The 24,865-nt window shown below is 31.9% G+C and overlaps 2 protein-coding genes and 1 long non-coding RNA gene across 4 annotated transcripts; 1 reads left to right on the forward strand and 2 right to left on the reverse strand.

Moving 5' to 3' along the window:
- The first annotated feature begins 1,859 nt into the window (after window positions 1-1,859).
- On the forward strand, window positions 1,860-22,104 carry Slow (epidermal growth factor-like protein slowdown). The gene is made up of 9 exons (XM_083099662.1): window positions 1,860-2,445; window positions 18,478-18,537; window positions 18,758-18,843; window positions 19,102-19,194; window positions 20,239-20,364; window positions 20,448-20,534; window positions 20,839-20,912; window positions 20,975-21,082; window positions 21,651-22,104. Exons 1-9 carry the CDS (start codon window positions 2,018-2,020, stop codon window positions 21,816-21,818), a joined length of 1,230 nt encoding a protein of 409 aa, XP_082955788.1. The 5' UTR covers window positions 1,860-2,017; the 3' UTR covers window positions 21,819-22,104.
- Window positions 8,018-9,835, reverse strand: LOC145971721 (uncharacterized). 2 transcript variants are annotated; one of them, XR_014438939.1, is made up of 2 exons: window positions 9,619-9,835; window positions 8,018-9,368 (listed from the first exon to the last, which is right to left on the reverse strand). It is a non-coding gene; the product is annotated as an uncharacterized LOC145971721 (long non-coding RNA). The 2 variants fall into 2 exon arrangements; XR_014438938.1 differs by having other exon boundaries at window positions 8,018-9,419.
- A 540-nt stretch (window positions 22,105-22,644) lies between the features above and the next one.
- On the reverse strand, window positions 22,645-23,316 carry LOC145971720 (protein LLP homolog). Its single transcript, XM_083099663.1, has 2 exons — window positions 23,086-23,316; window positions 22,645-22,937 (listed from the first exon to the last, which is right to left on the reverse strand). The coding sequence occupies exons 1-2, from the start codon at window positions 23,243-23,245 to the stop codon at window positions 22,660-22,662; spliced, it is 438 nt and encodes a 145-aa protein (XP_082955789.1). The 5' UTR covers window positions 23,246-23,316; the 3' UTR covers window positions 22,645-22,659.
- Window positions 23,317-24,865: the final 1,549 nt, after the last annotated feature.

A 24,865-nucleotide genomic window follows, 5' to 3' on the forward strand; every position in this document is an offset into this window, starting at 1 on the left:
ACCTTGGTCTCGAGTAACGTCTTGGCCGAAGTGATTCAGGAATTGCACAGGGACTTCTGGTGCGCGCAACTTCCAACTTCGACGTCGCAAAATCGATCTCCAGCAATTCCCTTGCTGGCTGAACTCAGAAGAATCGAGTGTATCAATCTAGTCATAGAATTCTTTATATGGTGATTGCTAAAGAGAGTAAAGAGACATTATTGTATCTTTTATTTTGCATATGATTTTAGATTTTAAGTCATTTTAAACGAAATTTCGCAAAAATCAAGAGCTGAATAAGCGATACAAGAATTTTTCATATATTTAAAAGCTAGATAAATATGTATAAAAATTATACGTATCTTTTTAAATCTACATTAATATTTATTATACTGTCTCTCTTCGTGAATATGTCAGTCAGATGTAACTTTGCAAATGGTTATTTCATTTCTCATTTTATAGTCTGTGGTCTATTTTCTCTTTTAATAAGGAAACACACAATCATTAACAGATGAACACAAATCATTAACAGATTATGCATAGAACTGAACATTATATCAGCGGTGTTGCGGTTCTTGGTCATGACAACAATTATCACCGCATTGCATTTGATTATTAGCAAATCACCGGCATTATTTCAATTATATTATAATTATATAATTATTATTATAATTATAATATTAATTTAAAATATTTTCGTATAATATTATTATCATGCATCTTGTATTTTATCTTGATGAACATTTCATTCAGTTTACTTCAGTTACTATCTCTTTAGGATTCTGCGCTTTAACTCTTTTGTATTTCTTCTGTATTTTAACTTTTTTTGCTATGCTTTACTGATTAATTTTACAAAATGATTTAATTCTATAAAAAAAATTACAACATTTTTTATTATAGTATCTTTCTTTCTATAATATTATCAAAACTTATGGTAGTAACTAATACTGTTTATTTCGTATTTTAATTTATATATATTAATGTTTATATATTTTTTTTATTTTATTGTAAAAATGTCAATTTAAATATTTTTTTTGTTTTATTGTAAAAATGTCAATTTTTACAAAATATGGGATTTTAAATAATCCTAACTGAATTTTTCCATCTTTTTCAAGAAGAATGCTTTGCAATTGCAACCTCTGCATTTATACGTTATTTTACCCCCGTTAATTATTCGACACTTTGTCTCGATAGAATTCATACACGATCCCCATCTCTAATATTGTTTATTTCGTATTTTAATTTATATATATTAATGTTTATATATTTTTTTTATTTTATTGTAAAAATGTCAATTTAAATATTTTTTTTGTTTTATTGTAAAAATGTCAATTTTTACAAAATATGGGATTTTAAATAATCCTAACTGAATTTTTCCATCTTTTTCAAGAAGAATGCTTTGCAATTGCAACCTCTGCATTTATACGTTATTTTACCCCCGTTAATTATTCGACACTTTGTCTCGATAGAATTCATACACGATCCCCATCTATTTTCGAACCGCGATACCTTTGCAAGAGCTTTGTCGGGAATAGCGTTATCGTTCGTGAAGATAGCGACCACGAGAGAAACGCTGCCCTCCCCGCACTGGTTAGACCGCGGAAGGATATGTAGGTGGTTACCGAAGGACTCGGTGGGATATCAGGGGAACAGACGGCTGCTACGGTACGAGAATGGAAAGGAGAAAGGGAGAAAAGAGAGTCAGACCGGGCGGACTGGGCCACAAACGAATACTGGTGAGTAAACGTGGCAATGGGGAGAAGAGGGAAGCCCGGTCGAACACAAGGGAAGGAACGAGACGGAGAAAGAAGGAGACTCATGGTGGGGTTGGTACCAGCAGCTGAAGCACGTGGGCCCCGCTTCGTGTTCGTCTCTCGTTCGGTAGTGCTCTCAGTAGTGTTCTCAGCTGCTCGTAGAGGATCTCGCACCGGATGTCCCTCGCGGTCGTCGAGGATGTGACGGCTCGTGGTACATTGTCGTTGTCAGGACGTCGCGCGATCGTCATAAATACGATAAGTCTCTCGAGGAGCCGGACGCGATGGCCCTGAAGATACTGCTGGCGTGCTTGCTTATCGCGATGGCGAGCTCCGCTCCATCGTCTCCGGAGGATCATCATCGGCTGCCCTCGCACAGAGTCGTCTGGCCAGCCTGGTATCGCGACAGACTTCTTCATGCCAGGCACGACGAACACAGAGCCCGAGAAACGACCACCACCAGGGGTCCATGGACCCCGTTGCGGCCGCAGGTGTCAGCCACGAGATCACCGCAGCAGATAAACTCGGTATCGAGGCATCATCGTGCGGAGCATAAGTTTGGTGTTGTGACGATAGCGGAGCACGATGGTACCAGGGCGACAGCGTATGCGGGTTATCACGGCAATCATCGGCACCAGCCGAGGGAGGCCGTCACGCAGAGCTATCAGCTGGCTCCGACAGCGGCTCCCACGTACACGAGGTATCATGCGGGGTGAGTGATAGATGAACTTCGCAAGAAATGAGATAATATGGAATAATTAGTTTCGTAACGTCGTCGCAATTAAGAAGTTGTGCTGCGTAAACTTCATCTGGAATTAAACTATTATAGCTTGAAACGGAGTAGATGAGTTAATTACTAGAGTTTAAAGTTCAAATGCTACGTATAATGTGCGTCTAGAAATCAAAGTTCTAAACATTGCATTATTACGGATTAAAAACAAAGCTCCTGCAGTAAAATAGCTTATAAAGCAGAATACACAAAAATTATCTTGATGCATAAACACAAGAGATAAATGCACATCAAGATTAGATGAAGATGTTGATGAAGATTGAATAAACAATGCAGCTTTGAGTTAAAGAAATAGCCGATAAAATATCTCCATGTATTAATAATGAACGCTATAAATAAACAAAAAAAAATTTACATGTATGTTATGTATGTGTGTGTTTAATCCAAAGTTAATTAACTGCCTTTCAAATATTATAAATGAATCTTAATCTGCGCTTACAATAATTCATTAAGTACGTACAATGTTAAACGCACACAAAACATGAGTTTAAAGAAATTAAATCTATCTTCTGCGAAAATGCAAAAGCATATCTCTTGAAAAAGATGGAAAAATTCAAGCTAGGATTCCACGATATTTAAAATCCCATATTTAAATAGACAATTTTACAATAAAATAAAAAAAAATATATATAAACATTAATATATACAAATTAAAATATAAAATAAACAGTAATTAGTTGCTATCATAAGTTTTGATAATATTATAGAAAGAAAGATACTAAATAAAAATAATAAAAATAATAAAAAATATTATAAATTTTTATTTTTTATAAAACTAAGTCATTATATAAAATTAACCAGAGAACTATAAATACAAATTGCTTCAATCGAAAAGCCCAGCCTTTTAATCAAAGATTAACAAGAGCGTGGGTGGAGGCAAGATTCTTCTAGAGAAATACACAGCTCGATTTTCGGGCGTCGAAAGAGCCGCGAATAATTCGAGCGCGGCGATTTCTCATCGCGACACGTAAATGGAAGTGAATGAACCGCGACGCGTAAATATACGGGGTCGCTAACGTGTCGCTGAATTACTATATTTACGGGCAATGAACGACACGTCGCGTCCGCGCGATGATGTACGATCGGACGGAATAAGGCCGTGCGCGAACCGCGCCGGCGTTCAAAGGCGAGCCGCGAGCCGTTTAATTAATCGACCGATTAATTATCTCGCACATAGCGCGCTTCTCTGTCGCGTACAATTATTGGGATTGTCTGCGCGCGACGGCGGATTCCTTTGCGCGCATAAAACGGCACGCAACACACGTGGATTAAAATTATCCGGATAAATGGCACTCTCTTCGTTACCCCGGCTTGTAATCCTGCAAGGTGCCAATTAACCCGATTGCTCGTATGCGATCGTAAAACTTGACTTTCGCAAAATTCTCCGCGCAAGCCTTGAATGTGTGTAGCATTAAAAAATTCAAAAGTTGTGTGTCTTCGTGGCCGGGGAAAATTTCATGTTTTAATTGCGAGTGGAATAAGAATTATTAAAATTATTAAAATTATTAAAATTATTAGAAATTATTAAATGTTATTAATTTATTAGAATTAATTTATTAGAATTTATTAACTTATTATTTATTAATTATTATTAGAATTATTAAAATTCTGAAAACAAATGCAGAATTTCTCTATGATTCGAAAAATTACTAATTCTATATAAATAATTTAGCAATACTTTTTGTAAAAATAAAATTCTGACATCATGTTTTGATTGATTGGAGTAGCATGAGAATTATTAAAATTCTGAAAACAAATACAGATTTTTTATAGTTCCAAAAATTAATAATTATATATAATTAATTTAGTATATCTCTTTTTTGTAAAAATAAATTAATAGATTAATATATTAATATAATCGATTAATAGATAACAGATTAATATATTAATCAAATTTTTTCAGTGTAACTCAATATCACATATGAGAGAAAAAAACACTTTATTAACAAAATTTTTGCATTAATTTTTGCATTCGTTTTCATCGCATTTCATATCAGTCGCTGATTATAATCGAGCAAAGTTCTGAGCGAAATATGGATGCTGCATTTTCTTGGAACGAGCAGCGTCAGATATTTCCATTCTCACCTCACATTTGCGTCCCACGAGCGGCCATTAAGAGCAAATCACCATACGGCGTAACTTTTATCACCTCCTGACAGCCACGAGATCATTTCGCTCTTCAGCGTGATTCGATGATTGCCCGTCAGAAAACCTTGCGGGCGTTCACGCCAGGCGCAGTAAAAAGCGCTCGTGGCAATATAAACACCGGCGAAAGAGCAAACTGGCGCCTGTACCACTCAATATTATTGCAGTGATTTCATCATTCGTATTTTGCCTCTCTCTTGCGTCGCCTTTTGTCACGAACTCTGTTTACTGTCATAATTGCGTACACTTGGACGAACGAGACTGAAAGGGATAAATATTCTCTCGATCCGGCTTCAAACAATTTATATAATTGCGGCACGATAATAATAATTAAATCCCCTCAACTCGGTATATAATCAAATATATAACGCATCATTAATATAACACTAAAACTAATATCTATATCAATAATATATCTTAACGATTATGACAATAATAACCATTTACTCCAACATATATAATCATATCACTCTCGGGCTCCGATAAGCTTCTAAATAAAATCCCTTCAACAAGCGCAACGTTTCATTATGTAAAACGTACACACATATGCATACGTGTAATCTCCAGTTACTATTTAATCCGAGTGCAATAATTCGATGTTCTACCTCGCGAGTCGCGATCGGGTTGCCCAGATGCGAGCCTCAGGCTAAAAAATCTCGTAAACCTGTCCGAGATACCAGTGTGCGTGCCTCTCTTGCTCTCTCTCTCTCTCTCTCCTCCTCCATATCATCGCGAACGTACGGCCCAACTCGTGTGCACCTCGCGTGGAGGATTTCTCGACGATGCGGCCGATGTGCCGGATCGTGTCATCGATTTAAGTCCATTGACGCAACGATCATAACACTTAAAACGCGATTTATCCATTTAAAGTCGTCGGAAAAATTTGCCGACGACGTACGCGCGATATCAACGTCCCTTCGTGTCACTTCGCAATTTCGATATTCAGAATCGTTTATCTCGCTGACACGGTACACGAGATGCGGATCTCGAGGACCAGCTTGTCTTTAGATCGACGGAAGGGGATTATAAATTTAAAATACATCGTTGATAAAAAACTACTTTATTAAGGGATTGATAAAGAAATACGCACGATCATGTTTCTCCTCGTAATTAACCGCTATTGTTGCACACGTGTATTGTTTGTGCGAGAGAGGAGATATGGACCACGGCATTCCTTACCTCCGGCCACGTTTTGTCTCGATTATTTATGTTGCCTTCGGCTTGCGACACCGTTCGAGTGATCGATGAGCATCGAGCGAGAGAAACGCGAATAATGAATATTCAAGCTGTTCCGAGTACTCCAGATAACTATCCTGCAATGTCACTCTCGGGCACGTTTCGCTGCCCGGCGTATGCCATTGCTTATCGTTGTGGGGCTCAACATCGATGAGCTGATCGATGAGCAACGGGATTATAAAGAGACAGGTGTCATTCGTCGATGTAATGTGTTCTCGGGAATTATAAACGTGCGCTCCATCATCCCCATCGGGAACGTTAACAGCTATTTTCCGATGCCACAGCTATCTTATTGCGACTCGATGAAATCAAATAAGCACACATGTAACATTCATACGTCTTCATTTGTATAGAAATTTGTTTAGAAAATAAAAATCATCTTTATACATACATATTAAAAATTACAGATATCTCCTTCAATTACAATAATTATAAATGCAAAACAATTTCGTATGCTTAATATTTTAATATTCTAAAATATTCATTATCTGATTATTTAATTTTTTAAATTTTTTAATTAATCATTATCTTTTTCAATAAATGGCAAAATTTATTATTTGTTAAAATTTGTTAAAATTTCTAATCATTGTGTATCTTGTCAAATAAATATTAATATTACATATTATTATTATTATTATTATATTATGCAAATTGAAATGCTTTTAAAAAGCTGTAATTTAATGTCAGTTAATAAGATCTCTTTCTATTTCTTTTTTGCTGCGAAAAATGCATCGAGTGATTCTCTTGAATTACAGAGAACTGGATAAAAGGATTTGCAAGATAAATTGAAATTCATTCATTAACGAAGTACTCTTTCATGCCTCTTTTGTTTCGAAAAAATATTTAAATAGCTAAAACCTCCAGAAACATATATTTATCGCAGCAACGAAGAATCTTTCCGCTTTTTTCGAATTAAAGAGCTCGTTAAATGAACACGTGGAGCAGATTGAATTAAAACACTTTACTTTTAATGTCGGTAGGATGGAGAATAAGCTTTACTTTGAATTTTACTTTATGCATTTATTGCAATTCCTAAATCTTAGTTTCCAACTTTCATTTACAATCTTAATTCAATGTTTGCGTCATACAAATATTTTTATTTATAGATTAAGCGAAGTAAACATTCAAATGTAATAAAACCATGGACGAAAATTTAAAAAATCTACAGCTCGATTTTAAAATATCTCGTTCAATGAGTACTAATTACTTTAATGATAAATCAATTTATGATATCTTCTCGTTTATATTCTTAGGAAACTCGTGATTCATCTGTTTAAAAAATTTCATATGTAAATTATACAGCAGAGTACCTCGAGTTTGCTTTGCGCATATTACTGTGAATCCTTAAAAAAGGTTAATAATATTTTCCACTAATTGTCTAAAGTAAAAATAATTAATTAATAAATATTCTCGACTTACTTAAATGCAACTACTTAATTCTAACAATAAATTGTTTCCTTGCTTTGAAATATAATTATTTTGCACATAAGCAACGAGAGAAAACAAAGCACGTAATTAAATATGCATGCATATTTATGAAAGCGACTCTTTATAAAGCAACACGCGAGCGAAGCTTGTTCAAACAACAGATGATGTTTTTGAAGAGAAGATATCGAAACTCGACCGACTGCGTCTCTTATCAGGTAAATATGCTTTTCCATTCATCCACAATTGTGATAATAACTGCATTTTAGACTGAATTAAAAATGCGATTATTATTATGTGTTGTTACGAGCCTACGAATTTATAAATTCACATAGTGTCTTAATTTTTCACATACATCTTTAATGATAAATTATAAATATCGATAATATTAAAAATATCTTTAAATTATTTCAATATTTTATTTGCTTCCCAAAAGAAAGAATATCTAAATAGTTACGGGAATATTAATAATGTTGCATTATTTTGATGTCAAATCATATCAATAGAAAGTGTTAATATTTTGCAGCACATGAATTAAATTTAGAACCTTATTGAAATTATGGCAATGCTTTATTAAAGATTCTTTTAATATAGCATTGCAATAATTTTAATAAAAAGTTGTAAATTTAATTGAACATATTCAGCACTAAAACTCAATCTTTATGTTTATATGTATAAATCTGTGAAATCTGTGGAACATTATATTAATCACACTTTAGCACGTACAAAGTTATTATTTCAATTTAAAGTACAATGCTCTCCGTTGTGCTTAGCTTCATGAAACGCCAGAGGTGCCAAATGCATTCGCATAACGCACTGAAAATAAACCATTGAGTGTATGCAAAGTGCATACAGGCGATAATGTACATACACAACATATATTAAATGCGATAGCGTCGTTAATGTCAATATCGTTAATTTATAAATATGCTTTACGCGAACCAGAGATTGATATGTTCCTAAGATATAATTTTCTCGTAAATTATTTTATATTATTTTATTTTATATTACGTAAATTTATTCTATATTATTTGTATATGTCTTGTGTATTTTGGTGAAAAGAAACTTACTATTTTTCTCATGTATTTTTTTATTTCAAAATTTATTTCGTCGCTTATTGGCGTCGACAGAATTTCTCCCAATCGGCTTCGTGGAAAAAGAGAAAAAAAGAACGAAGAAACAAATTCCGTGGCCGCAAATAGAGCACTCCTTTCGCGCTCTCGTGTTTTATTCTCTTTTTCTCCCTTTTCACCAACCAGTATCCCGCAGGATAAACATATCAGCGCCGGCCATTCAACCCTGAGGATACTGCGCGAGGTGCATATTTTCTAAATTTGTCACAAATGCAAAAGTTGCAATCGATTCCTAGAGATCTATGTTTCTTTGACAATAAAAAATGCACATGATTTAGATATTCAATTAGATTAAAAGCCAAATTAAGAAGTATATTTCAACGGATCGAGAGAGATATAATAATTAATAATTATATTAAACTTTAATAGATATATAATTTGTGAAAGATATATGTATTATAAAGATATTTAATAATAAGAATTACAAATTTTGAATTTTCCTCGATACTTTTACTGAAGGATAAACGATTTGAATATAATGATACAAAGGGCTAGATCTAGAACAAGGCTTCTCGAGCTATCGATATTTCCTTCGTCGACGAAAGTTTTGACTGATTTCGAATTAAGGAGCTACGATTAAGTTCAGTACTGCGTCAGTATAGGGTATCGAGAATCTAATTATCGAAAGGTTGACATGAAAATCGATATTGCTTCCCCAAAGTTTCGGAACTCTTCAACAGAATCTCCATGCGATAGCAACGTGTGCGTGCTTCGACCCATGACCTTATAATTTCGCGCGAAGGCCGCGAGCATCGATCGCTCGTTGGATCAGGGGAAGACGTACAATTTCGGTGGACGTGCAGGCACTCGACATTGAATCATATCGAAACGATCCATCGGTACCTCTGATAGTTGTAAGCGGATAGTAACGATCGCGAAAGCTAGTTGAGGCTCGAAAGCGAAGCACTGTTGACAGAAGAATAAGTTTTAGATTCTTTATTTTTTCTAGACGCACCCCTGAAAAATAAAATAAACATAAATTGTAGAAAAAATTTATGAAAAGCATAATCATAAATATAAAAGATATTATTCCCGTAAAAATATTTGTTTACTTTTTAATTAAAATTAGAAATAATTAAAATTCTCGAAATAATATTCAATAAACGAAGATGTTAAACAATAAATGGATAAACAATGGAACCTTATTTATGTTTACCAAGTGAGAGCTGTGCCATAGTGCTTTAGATCGCGGCAGGAAGAAACTGAGGGATAAACGAGATGGATGCTCGCAGCTCGATACTGCCACGTTCGATGATAGCGGCTTCATGTAAATCCATTAGCGTGAACTTTTATCCGCAGGCTGCGGACGCGAGGGGTGAAAAGGTCAAAAGCGAAAGAAGAGAACGGGCGGATAAGGCACGAGACGCACGTACACTTGCGCTGATGCATGCGCTATGCATTTGCACAGACTAATGCAAGAGTATCCTGCGGTTAGTGATCTTTACTCTCATTCATACTAAAAATACAAAAAAAATAAGAATATAATAATGAAGAGAGAAACTCTCTTTTATGATTGAAATCATACTTATGCGTCTCACAATCGCACTTTTGCGCTCGAAAAATTTCATTTAATGTGTCATCTTTAATAAAAGACATTTACTAAAAAAAAAAAATAAATTTATATATATATATGAAACATATAATCTCTAAATTAATATAAAAATATAAATATAATAAAATACAATTTAATCTTATACTGTATCTTAAATTGCATTACATTGAAATATATTTAAATAATTTTTTTACATAAAACATGTATTTAAAAAATTGAAAATAAATTAAGAAAATAATTCAATTTTTTCTGTGTAATAAAAATATTGATATAATAATTTTTGTCATGTTTAAAATAATAATAAGTGTTCATAGGCGCTGGAGGAAACAATTTGTTATTCGAATGCTTAATTAAAAACATAAACTGAAAGAAGGTAATTAATTTTAAGAGACAAATATGCGGACGTTTTATTAAATAATCGTTTATATAGATTCGCACTTTGCTCGATTAAATAAAAACAATTGTATAAAATCTTTCAGCATTAGACTCAAGATAAAATTAAAGATGTCGTAGTTCATAGGTGCAATATATCAATCATAACGATATCTCGCGCTGTATGTGATTGTGCAACATCGTTCGATTGACTTTACTAGAAAGTTCACGCTTTGCAACGTCGCTTGCCCAACCTAGTCTCGCGTGTAAAATTGCATTACAACAGAATTAATAGACAACTATGAAGTTTATAGACGAGCGTACGGCAAGAGGCAAATGGTGTTCAGGACCATAAACTGCACTCGCCAAAGGAAACGAACGAGTTGGGCGATTCCGCATATGGAGATGTACCAAAGTCGGAGTTGACTTTTTTTTTCCACCGAAGAATTGCCGATGTTTGTTCTGGGAACGGTCGTCGAATGAGAACTGGTTCTCGATTCACGGAATATAATAGCTGGGAAGCTGCGTTCCAAATGAAAATCCTGAAAATTATACATATCATCCAACGCTTCCGAGATCAAATTAAGACGTTTAGAAAAAAGTGTCGAATCGCTAGAATTTACAATAATAATTATATGGAATCGCGCATAATATTTAAAAAAATTTCAATTATTCAGCGTATCGAATAGAACGTTTTTTTTTCATCATGAAGAGACTACGCGAGGGAGACGGGATATTGGAACATCTATGCAATTTAAGTTTAATGACACTTTAAAAATTAATGCAACGCACTCCCTTCCCACGTTCATCTTCAAAAAGTTAAATGGCGAGATACGTCGTGCGCCGCATCAGCGAGTTAAGGTAAAACGAAGCACATGAGGCTGTAATGAGAGACGCTGCGCGTCTTATTGGCACCGCGTAAGCGCATAATTACTTCACCTGAGCGGTAACCTGGGTAACCCATCATCAAGCAATTTTGTAATTTGGAAGTTTTGCGCTGCCCGCCCGCGGCTCCCGTTGCATCGTCGCACATTCCGCTTTCGACGCGCAGGAGATGCAATCTCTAAATGAACGAGCGGCGATTCGCCGCTTTCGCAAATATGGACTGTGCGTTCTTGGATAGCGCAGACCAGCAATTTCTTTGTTTATGGAAACACCGAGGGCTCCGAGATTAAATGAGACCGTCCGGAATTTTTCCAAAGAGTCAAATGTCAAAAAAATTTTTTAAATCAAAGTCTGAAGTTTTCCTTTATTATAACTGTTTCAAAGATTATCTTATAATAATTGTCTTTAAACTTGACGGTAAAATATATCTTATTATTTTAGGCAATAAATAATCTGAGCCAGCAATATTTCTTTCATTTTATCTTTTTCAAAATTTTTTTATATATGTATCAAATTTTAATTTTAATGCAATTTTTACTTTATATAATTTCACATCTTTATCTTCTTTTTATGTGTTTTTGTTATTTTTATATAAATCTTCACACGTCTAAAAATTAATAAATTATGAATTAATATGAATTAATAAAATATGCGGATAAATATTAAATGTATGAACTTTATACCGAGTCGGCAAATCAATTATGTGTAATGCAGCGATGATGAAGAACGGAACGATCTTAAAAAAAGACTCGTGTAAGCAGTACTTCAAAGTGTAGATCTGAAATTAGCAGGCATGAATCACTACAAATCACCTCGACGAGAACGAAGGATCGACGACCGACAAACTCTCGTTAACGAATACACAGCAATGTTTTGAAATTTCTAACAATCGAGAAAATAACTTCTTTCTCTGACACATATATATCTTTTTTCTCTGTAGTGAAAATATTTAAATTGCGATTTTTTATTATTAAAAAAAATACTTCAAAACCCATATTTTATGCTCAACATTGCTTTCAAAGTCTACTTTATTTATTTATGCATTAGAAAAATTTTAAAGATGTGATCCAGAGATGATTTGTACGTATTTTAAAAAATATTTTCTTACATCGAAAGAAAGCTCATGTGCTTTGTGTTGTGAAGGGCATTCACCATGAGAAGAATAATAGGAAAATATTTACAGAAGGAGTTCTTTATGTAACGCAGAAGGCTATCATTTTTACACGTATTATCGAGGAATGCGGTACCCAAAAAAAATATCTCAGTGCATGGAACTCATCCAACCGTTTCAAAAATAACTCTGTTACTTTGTGATAAGCTATGCGGATGCAGCTGCGAGAAAGCAAAATTATCGCCAAGAGGTGTTATCATGATTCGTAATTGAAACGTGCAATATATAGGTGTGTTATGGTGTTCAGGCCTCGAATCCTGAAATAAGATACATCGTAATTTTCAAGTAGCTCGCACGATCTCTCAGGAGCGCATTGAAAGGTTGTTGTATGCATTACACTCGTGTATTAAATTTTTTCACCACATTGTCACATGTACTTACACATATTTTTACAGACAATAAAATCGGTAATCAGCTTTTAAAGATAGTGCTTGTAATGTACATGTAATTACTAAAAATACTTTCTTTAGACGTTATTATCATAAAGAATTAACAGAACTTGTTAATTCTAAAGATAAGTCTTTTAAAGATAAGTTTTATGTGTAATAAATTTAAAATAATTTTAATTTTATTATTATTTAAATTAAATTTTATTATTATTAAATTAAATTTTATTATTATTTAAATTAAATTTTATTATTATTTAAATTAAATTAAATTTATTACAGAAAGTATATGAATTTAGCATAGACATTTATTTTAGCATAACTATTTGAATTTAATATAACTATTTGAATTTAGTATAACTATCATTTATTGTTTTTTTAAATAGTTTTGTTTCGAGCTGCAAAATTTACTCGAGAAGTTTTTTTGTTAATTGACTCGAGTGATGTTTTGAAGCGATATAAAAAAGGTGGGATGTCACGAGTGTCCAGGACTGCACTTGATCAATTCAGTTGCTCTCGTAAAACAGTGACCGATGACTGAGGACCGAGGTATTCGTTGGAAAACTTTAAAAACAAATTGCCGTACAGCCACATACAAGTGGCACTTCAACTCCCCGGTTTCTTTGTTCCTCTTCGCGAAAGCGCCAATCGAGATTCCACGTGTTTTGCATGCGAACCGCTCGTAAAACAAATGGTCGTTATACCGCCGACAATCGATAGCTTTGTTTGCCCCTTCATTAGTTCGATAAAATCGATGTCCGCCTCGATATCTCAAATTATTCGTGATTGCTAATTTATTACCTTGTCTCTCGCTCACGTGATAAATAAAAGTTTAGATACTAATCGCGAATCAAGGCATGCTTACTTTCTATACAATCGCTGGATTTTGATTTTTCAATTTGACTTCAATATTGCTAATAAAAAAATTCAAACGCAAGCCAGTTTCAGATTTAATATCAAAAATATATCTGCTTCTTAATGTAAATTATTAACATTGTATAAGGCAATATAAAATATATTTCTTAATTATTCATGATATAAAATAATCTTAAAGAAATATATATCTGAAAACATATATAAAAATATGCCTTAAAATATATATAATGTAGTATTTTGCGTTCGTTTTTCAATGCAAATATTGGAAGATGATATAGAGATTATTTTCAAATTTTTTCAATTTAATAAAATCGAATTATTAATATATTAATGATACACAAAAAATAAATATTATATATAAAATAAAATAAAATAAAAATAAATATTATATAAAAATAAATATTGCAAAATTAAATATAGTAATTTACAGTTCATTGAGTATTATTCATTTAATAAATAAAAAATGTTAACAATAATGAATGATGATATCATCCCGTCGTATGACTTCAGTCGCGATTTTAATACAATTTTTATGAACATTGGCTAATTCGGGAAAGGAAATTGCTACACTTTGATCTCGTTGAACGCTTGATTTCTTTATGACCGACCGCACAAAATTGGAAGCTGTGAAGCGCGCATCTGCATGAGATCGCAATGCGTGGTGTATGAGAAAAAAAAACAGTGGGCTAACGTTTATGAAAAATCACGGGTAGTAAAAGACCAGTGTTTATTGCCCTTATACCAGACGTGCAAGATGTATCATGTATTTCCGCGCTAAACCTGCACTTTGCTTCTGTAGTTAGAATTTATTGCTGGATACTTTCTAACGAGAAATTATATCGACTCTTGTATTGCTCTTTTATTTATAATTAAAAAATGTCATTGAGCAATGGAGGAATATTTGCAAAAAATAATTATTACAATATTCAATATCAATGTTTAATATAGTTATTAATATATGATTTAAGATTATATATATATGTATATATGAGCACAAAAAATATTGATAATTATTACTTGACAAAATTAAACTATAATAAATAATGTTATTTATTTTTTTATTCATTTTTATTATTTATTTTATTTAGTAAAATTAAATTACAAGTTTAAGGTTTATTTTCAATGTTAAATTTTGTTTCTTGTATTTATTAAAAAATAAATTCCAACAGTTATATATTTGTTTTAAAAAATGAACATTTACATAAGTCGTATAAAATTTAAAATATTCGCAGACTTATAATATTACCTGAAACTCATTTACCAATATGTAGCATTTTGTATTTAGCAGGAAGAAAGTTAACGCATATAATCATAATTCTCACGAATATTGAACTTAAATGTCATGTAGCGGACTTTATTAGCTTAATAAACTTGACGTGAATTACGAGATTCGTAAAATTTACGGGGCCAATACTTGTCGGCTTGACGAAGAAATGTCTCTGCTCTCTCATAGACATAAAATACGCGCAGAAGACACGTTCATTAAGGGGGTTCGTAAGGACGGTAAAGGAAATCGTCGTCGTCATCGCCGATGAAAATCTACTCGCGAGCAACAGACAGATGTACGAAGGTATAACAAACGATCGCGATAACACGATGTCGTCTTAAGGGCTACGTGGTGTTGGTAGGAATAGAAGCTAACCCGAGATCACCGCCAAGATTTCGGAAGTACTTAAAAAAGCCGTAGACATGCGAGCGTTTGATGCGATAATTCATTCGGAATTTATCGCCAGATTTATTTATCGCAGATTTATCGCCCTTCGGCCAAAACCTTGTAAGCCACGTCACGCGACGGCATCTTTGATCTATGCATCTGATGCGGGAGGTTGTTGATTTTATTACGCGCCTTCTTATGCATTTCATTTTTTCACTTGGTTTATCATTATAAAATATATTTTATATAATTTTTTGTTTAAATCAGATACGACTGATCTTTAAATAAATTACTTAAAAATATCGCTAATCATTTCTCCGCGATTTTATAAGTAAGCAGGAATTGAAAAATGACAAGTCGAATTAGTATTGTTTTTAAAAGAAAAAAAATCTTATTTATGAGGATTTTTATTTTTTAAAAATTACACATACACATATATATAAATATATTATTTTTTACGAACGCGGAGAAATGATTAGCGATCATTCAAGCTGCGAAAGACAACTCTTAAACCATTTTCCATGTAACAAACTTAAGTATTTATAGCAGCGCGGGTATCTCATTAGGTAGGGTAATATTTTAAATGGTTGGAGACACACGTACACATGCATTTTGGCCGATGTAGTTGCCAATCACTTCGGTGTACCGACCCTTAACCCACGCCGCCATAAAACTGGTCCAGTAACTGGTTGGCGCATAAATACCGCGGTTGATGAGACGAAGAGTTTTTCATGGAAGGACAAGATTTCCCGTCATAAATCATCCGCGACCCATAAATCTCCGATAATTCTAATCGCTGCGAGACACGCTCTTGCCTCTTGCGACAATTTTGTTTTTACGTTTGTCGAAATGTCCGCTCGACATCGTAAAAAAAGAGAGGGAGAAACAGTCTTATCGGTGTCTACCGAGACACGTGCGAAACAAACTCGGAGCAATAGTTCTCCAACCAGTATTCCCACGCGAATATCCTCCGAACCGTATCTGAACCCCCGTCGAGCGACGCATTTCACGGGGATTTTTCGCGAATTGAGAACACGACGGCGATTTACGCGCTGGAGAAAGCTTGAGGAAATCATTGTGAATCATTAAAGTACCCCGGTTACCAATAGGCGTGGACGTGGTAAATTATACGATGCTAACAATAAGTGACGAGGGACAATTTCCTGGCTTCTATGTGACGTCTCATGACTGCGACTTTACGGTACAACGCTGATATAGAGAAAAATCTTTCTACACACAAAGTCTTATTAAACTGTCACTTATATGTATGTCGCAATACTATTGATATAAATAGAATTAATCGTAAATGAGAAATAAAAAGTTATACATATTTTTTTTGTCAACTGTATCATTTTTAATGATCCTAAAATTGATGCTTTTTCAGCGAAATTATCTATTATTTAACTATTATATAACTATTATATTCTATTATAACTATTATATAACTATTATATTCTATTATATAACTTATTTTAACATATTTCAATATTTTCTTAATATCTTATTTAATATCTGGACAAATTTTAGCTTTATATTAAAATTTTTTCAACATAAAATACTTAATATTAAGGAGCAATTAAAATGAATAGTGCTATAAATAAATCGTTTATATTACATTCGTTACATTATTTTAGTTAATTTCGTTAAACGTCTTATAAAATTCTCAAGAGAAAAGTGTTCAAAATATTAATTTTGCTGAATAAATGATAGCGAAAATGATAGTGAATTTATGATAGTGAAAATAATAGTATTAAAATATTTTCAAAAAATTCGCTTGAATTTATTTTTGTGTTTGTCCATAACTTCTACAAATTATGACATAACATACTGCATCACACAATTAAAATCACAATTGCAACAATAAATTTAAAAATTGTAATATTCTTAATAAATTATTATTATATTATTATTCAATTATAATTAATTATTACTAAATTATATTAATAAATTAAACTTATCACGTCACGTTTATCATTATTGCAGGAGATAGCAAGACTTTATAAATTTTGCTAAAGTAACATTATAAATATAAGAAAAAAAATCGCGAATTATTCGAAACCGTTCATACGAATTAATAAAAGGTATAATGGTGGCGAATTTGCGCATATATAAGTGCACATAAGATTCCTTGTGCAGTCGCTCATGGCAGATCTAGAGATAGATCGCGTTTCTCGCGCCTCTCGAGCGAGAAACCGACGTAGACGGGACCACCAAGTCCTCAGTATTCATTGTTGCGACAATAAATGTCGTGTTACGTTTCAGCAAACACGACAGCGACGATGATGAAATGCAATTTTCTACGGCCTGACGATGACGAAGTGGTTCTGTCGAGCAAGCAAGTTCGTTCCGATGCCTAATTACATACGTACGATTGCCATATGTTATAAATCGTCGAGAGCTTTTCGCTGTCTGGCGCGCACCGTCGCTTTTGTTAAGTGACTTGATGATATTTTCAAGATTTAATCTTCATTCCAGATCTCGTACAATGATATTCTTCGTTTTACATTCAAAGTTCTTGCTCCTTAATCAGAGAAATACAATCGTTCGGTTTCGTATCGTGTAAGCTTGATTCCAAAGCCGGCTCGAGGCATGACAAGTAACACCGTCATCAACGCAAATACTTATTTCGACTGCATATATTCGATCGGCCTTCGTACTTTACGATTGAACCGGCCTTCTGCATACTTTACGATTCAAATGACTGTGCTTTAGCGATCAATCCAGCTGGAACGAAGAGGCCCAACATGGGACACGCGCGCGTTTACGATGACTATCGAAGTGACCGACCCGCCGATTTAATTTTCCGTCGCGTAAGCCGCAGTAATGAAATGCAAAGCTGAAATTGATACGGGATCGGAAGAAAGGATTATTTGAAGATTCATAAAGAGGATTCTTGGTGATATCTTCGCAATAATGCCTTTTACATATCCGGTTTGCTTTTAAACGTCGCGATCACTGATTATCAAGTATTATGCAAAATATATACGTTTTCGACTGAAATGTAGGTTGAGACTTTTATAAAATAATGATCTGTCCACGTGTTTCAATTAAATATATTTAATACGTTTACAAGAAATGCTATCTCTTACTTGGATTAAAATTAATATTTTGCGTTACAGGAGACGAGTGTGTACGAGGCAAGCTCCTATAACTTCTCATCATCAAGGAAAACAAATTAGGTACTTCGCGCATCTCACATAATAAATGTACAGAAACTTTCATCAGCATAAATCAGATATAAATCACGATTAAATCTAATTAATTTTAGGATAAGTTTGCTTTGAATATATAAATATTAATAGATTTATAAATATTTATAGCAAAGAATCTTTTCTATTTTTTATAACTATATTTTGTGTGTTTTATAAATTTCCTAAATATTTATGGAATATTTTCTAGATTAGTGTATACTGAGATGACTTCCAGTTTTTTTTGCTGCCCGGGATGGTCGCAAGTTACTCATTTGAGTTTTGGTTGTAACAAACGTAAGTAGCTTTAATGATGGTTCTCCAAAATCAACTGTTTCAAATTATCGAAAAATTTTAATTTAATTTTAATAAAAAGAATTTTTTAATCATTTAAATATTTATCATCTATAGTTGCAATATTTGCTGGATTTATTCATATAATTATAATCGATAAATTCATAATTATTATATAATTATTATATAATTATCGATAAATTCATAATTATAAATTATAATATAAATGAATCGATTAATCTAGATTTAATTGTTCTTTAGCCACGTGTCCAGCCTTGTGTCTGAATGGTGGAATTTGCACATCTGGTAAATGCACGTGTCCTAAGGGTTATACTGGCAATCAATGCCAGACAGGTAATTTTAATTTCACTTATAAATTAGGATTATGAACATCCACGTTGCATAGCATCCATTATTATTATTAGCTTTGACAAGAAAATTATACGAGAAATTTCTCTTTCTTTCTCTTCTTTCTCTCTCACACAGAATATATATTTAATATATTTAATATAGTTCATACATATTTAAAATACTAAAAAAATAAATACCATTTTCTGAAACAAAGTATATGATATTTAAAAGAAATAGAAATTCCCTTTCTCTCTTTTTTCTCTCTTATGGAAATTTAAAATAACTTTGTGAATTTATTTCATCAATTATATATATTATAATCGATAGCGAGATATGATAACGTGTTTTTATTATAAAAGAGCAGGATAAAAAACAAAAATTAAAATAACATTCACATTTTAAATAAGAATCGGGTCTTTCATCACAGTCACGCGATCGTAATTATAATACTAACGTTCGCATAATGTATGAAAAATTAGAATATCGTGTAGCGCGACAGAAAATCGCTCGTAAATCTACCAAGAGAACCCTTTTTGATTGCAACCGACCGATGCAGGACATACAATAGGACACCGCAATACGGATTGCACTGCAGTTAGTTCGGTGTTCACGTGATCCTATCAAGGAGCATATTGTTTCACGTCGATAATTAATTATATCTAATGATACCAAGCACGAGAAGGCAACCGAGGAATCGATCAAATTGCGCTTCAACGCTTAAATGTAGTTAGAACTAATTATATTTAATTACACGTGCCATTATGGAATATTAACAAGTTAATTATTCTAATCGAATGAGTGTAAAAAATATGTGAGAAATTCGTATCTTATAAAGAGAAAAAATTTCTAATATTAATCAAGCCACACACAACAAAATTTATTGATTTTATCTATCATATATCTCCCTAAAAAGCTAAATTTTTATTAAAACGACTTTAAATTTATTATTTTTAGCGTGAATTAAATAATTCTATATCATTCTTTGGTAACAAAAAATAAAGCACTTTAGATAGTCTGCAGAAAATTAAGCATATTTTTATTTCGTAGACGTGGACGAGTGCGCGATAGAAAAACCGTGCGGACAACTTTGTATAAATACACCCGGTAGCTATCGATGTCATTGTAGAGCCGGGTTTAAACTTCAGCAAGATGGTCAATCCTGTCGGAGGAATGGTAAGTATGCAAAATTCGAAATCTAAAAGAAAAATTTAATTTTACGAAGAGTAACTTTAAGAATATGTCTATTATTTTTGCAGATACCGATGAAAACGCCTTTGAAGCCCGCGACTTGGAGAACGATTTTCACGACATGTCGACAACAAAAGATCCGATCTCTTCTCATGGTATGTATATATAATTCAATCTTAAAATCTAATAATATTTTTGTTAAAAATATCTATCTGTTAATTCCAATTATTTTTTTACAAAAAAAGAAAATTTATAAATAATCTGTTTTAAAATTGTGAACGAACGGTATTCAAATTTGAAGTAATTATTTTATCTATTTGCAATTAAATTATATATAAATTTCAATTTTTTTGCATTATTAATAAATATGACATAAAATTTACGGTTTATATCTAAAAATTTGTAAAATGAAATAAATTAATAAATAAAATAGTAGACAAATGACCATTTAAATTGTAGATACAGAAAACGAGGTGAACAACGATGACCAAGACTATGAAATCATTTTGAAGAGATTAACAAAACTGGAGAAGGTAAGTGAAATACTTATCAACATGATACATAATTAATGAGAAAATATATTAAAACTCTTCAGCAAGTGGCCAAAAACAGAAAGAAAGATACGGAAGCTTCCGAAATGAACACCAAAGTCACATTAGCGATCGAGAACATCAACGAGATAAAGAGAACTGTCGAGAACGTGGTATATATTTAAAAAATATTAAAATATATTCAAATTTCTCGAGATAATGCATGATAGAAAATCTCGTAAATAATTTCTCATAATTAAATTTTATTACAAATTTATTTATATTTTTTACCTCCTTGATTTTCAGATTTTATTATTTTGCACAATGATAATATAATTAAAAATTGCGAGAATTTTCTTTTTTACACTTATCCATCTGCTAGATTATCTAATAAGATATATTGTGCATTTACGGTTATTAAAAAAAAAAATAAAGTAATTTTTATCATGATCGACGATTATCGATGAGAGAGAAAATATAATTTCGATATTAAACTTTTTTTGTTAATCTCCGATTTAGAATTTATTAATAGTTGCATGTGATATAATAGAAATCAAAATTGTTACTCTCTTTATAAAATGATATGAAAGAAATAAATATCGTAAAAAAAGAAAAAATTATGACATATGAATCAATAAAATAATTTCGGTTTGTGTGTGTGATGCTGCATTATTTCGAGATCATATTAGTAAAACAGATACTATTTACATTATTTATGAGTATCATGACGATTTGTTTTAGCAACTGATGCAACAGGAAGTATATGATATGAGAAGTAAGATGAAGCAATACGAGGTAGAAATGAGAAAGATACATCACCTGATGAATCGCATTGCAGAATTGGAAACTCATCTGAGAATACGCTGCAGATCAGCAATACCAATAAATAGCGGATTATTAAACTTTTAGCATTATCATTTACAATGTCATTCTATTATCATTACTATTTAATCTAATAAGTAGTATTTTTTTACCATGAAATTCTTGCACTATCGGAATGTTATGCAAAGACGATTGATGATATTGTAAGATAAAAGATATAAAAGAAAAACCTATGCAACATAACGTTATTTATTCTCAATTGAATGATAGTAGTTGCCTTTATCTCAAATGCTAATTTTAGTCATAAATTTTACACGGAATCTTCCTGTCGTGAAATAATATCACTGCCATAATTTAATATCGTTTATACTTTATAAGTTGGTAGTAATAGTAGTATATAATTTAAATATGATTATTTGTATTCAACTTTTATATATAATAAAACAATATGAATTTGTATCTGCAACTTTTTAATTTAAGTTTTGAAAGCAAAGTGGAGATAGAGTGTATTATATACAGTATTAAAGAAATGAGTGCATTTTTTACTCACAAAATTTAAATAATTAAAAGTGCTAAAAAAGATGATTTTATGCAAACCATAATTTAGAAAAATTTTACTCACAATCAGTAAAAGATATTAATCAAAAGTCATATGCGAAAGAAGGTGAAAATTATTCAGATACGTTCACCTAAATATAACAAATTGGTTGAGAAAAAGGAACATAAAAATAAAAAAGATAATTTTGTCATAACTTTGCAACTACACCTGTCCTTTACAGTAGGTGCAATAATGTAATTATTTATAAAAAGAGAGATTTATAAAATTTCTTATAAAAAGAAATATTTATAAAAGGAAATAATTAAATTTTATAATATTTAAAGGTTTATAAGCGCGAAAAAATTAACTTCACAATTTGTGGAGAAATATTTAATTTTGTTTTATTGCCTTTTTCTGTCGTCTGGTGAGCCTTTTGCTTGTTACTTTGCTGGCCTTCTGCATTTTTGCTCTACCTTTTTTATGTTTGAGCACCTTTCGTCTGTTCATCCATACAGGATAATTACCATACTGATCACGCAATGTTTTCTTATTATACACTCTGGCATTTTCTATCTTTTCTACTTCCATCTGTTCTTGATCTGTGATTGCATCGCTTTTCACGTCCTTAGCTTTAGCCTGGTCTTCCTTGATTTTTTTTGCGTCAACAACTACAGTGTAAAACACATTACCATGTTACATTACGTACATATGATATTATAATACTTATTATAATTGTTACAATATATATATTTATTGTGATTATTATAAATATCTATTTAGTATTCTTATTATGTTAGTGCAAATGTGAAATTATACCTGTAGCAATTTCTTGAATATTTGTCATTTCAACATCTTTAGATGCATTTTCATCAACGCCAAGGGTCTTCTTCAATCTGTCTAATTCCTTTACCGCGTAACGTTCTCTCTTTACCGCCCTGCATTTTCTTCTCCATTTACTACGCAACGACTTAGCCATTTTTCACACGTGCGTTTGATCACGTTTGATTAAAATAAGGAGGTTACATTTCAAACTAGAAACAGAGAGAAGACTGAGAGGTGTCATGGCCTGCTTTTAGGTGATCTCTGAAAGCGATACTCCCTCTATGGATATTGAAAACGTGACATGAACTACAAAGCCAATGTCCATGACTGTTCTCAGAGGGTAATATATAATGTGCACAATTTCTGGTTTTGTTCCGTGCTATGTGCACGAAATGCCGGTAGCACCAGTGCTGTATAACAAGATACTTATGTATGTAAATTGATAGTAAATAAATTATTCAATCGCGGAAGATACTGTAATATTCAAAGATGAAATAAATCTTTTTCTATATTTATATATTGTCATATTTATATCTTTTTATTTACAAAACATAAAATGCCTGCTGTGGGATAAAAACATTTTAAACCGTATTTCTATAAATCTTCTTAAGAGCAGTAAACTGATCTTTGATATTTATCAATCATTTTTTTAATTATTTAAAAATTTAATTATTAATACATGTATAGAATTTGTCAAATTAATCACGGATTCTTCTGAAGTTTTTATAATTAAGACTCGAAAAATATAGATGTTGCAAAATATTTTAAGTCTCTTCCTTTATATAAAATATAAAGAATTCATATGTTCCATTTTAATATAGCTAACATTATTTTTATATATTTTTATTATAAATTTCATACCAACCTAACATTTTTATGCTTAATATAATATTTTTATGCTAAATACATATTACAAAATATATGACAAAATATAATACAAATTTAATATAAAATATAATTCGAAATTTAATACAAAATAATTTATTACATGGAATAATTTATTACACGAAAATGTCCAAAATATACGTATAATAAAAAATTTACTAAAAATTTTTACATAGTCCAGACGAGACTGATCAGCGAAGATTAATTACGCGACATTTATTATTAATAATAGATATGCAATAATAGAATTTAATAAGTTTTATATAACGTAAATAATCGTGATCAAAAGAGTCACTAATAAAATTATTGATTGTTTCTTCGATTGTAAAAGAAAGTATTTGCATTACTGGGGCATTTTGTATAGATTATCAAAGGAAATATTCAAAATGAAAAGATAGAATAAACTTCGAAATGAACAATTAAATTACTAAATAAATCGCGATTTAAAATTCGCGAGAAAACGCGACAAATAAATAAATCGACAATAATCGGAATATTCGATTGCGAGATACGCTTAATTTTTATAATATGATAATCGAAACCATCAATAGACACGTGTGCGATATAATTATTATCACACAAATGATGACACACGAAGATATTTTGGCAAACATTTGTGATCCGTATTGTTTATGAACATAAAATTCACTGTCCGATTTATTTGCGATTAATACGCGACATTATACGAATTTCACGATTGAGAATAAAATACATATCCTATTTCGCGCATGATTAGCTGAATAAGATGAAATGAGCTCTATAAACTTTAAAATATAATTAAAAATCGCGTTGTGGCCACGTTTAATAGAAAATAACGGAACGAATGATTTTCAAAGTCCCTCTAATAATCGATGTAATTGTAGAGTTTAATAAGATTTAAATAATGTAA

The sequence above is a fragment of the Camponotus vicinus genome, unplaced genomic scaffold (assembly GCF_025532165.1).
Source record: "Camponotus vicinus isolate PSW18456_S1 unplaced genomic scaffold, iyCamVici1.0 SCAF_5, whole genome shotgun sequence".
NCBI lineage: Eukaryota > Metazoa > Arthropoda > Insecta > Hymenoptera > Formicidae > Camponotus > Camponotus vicinus.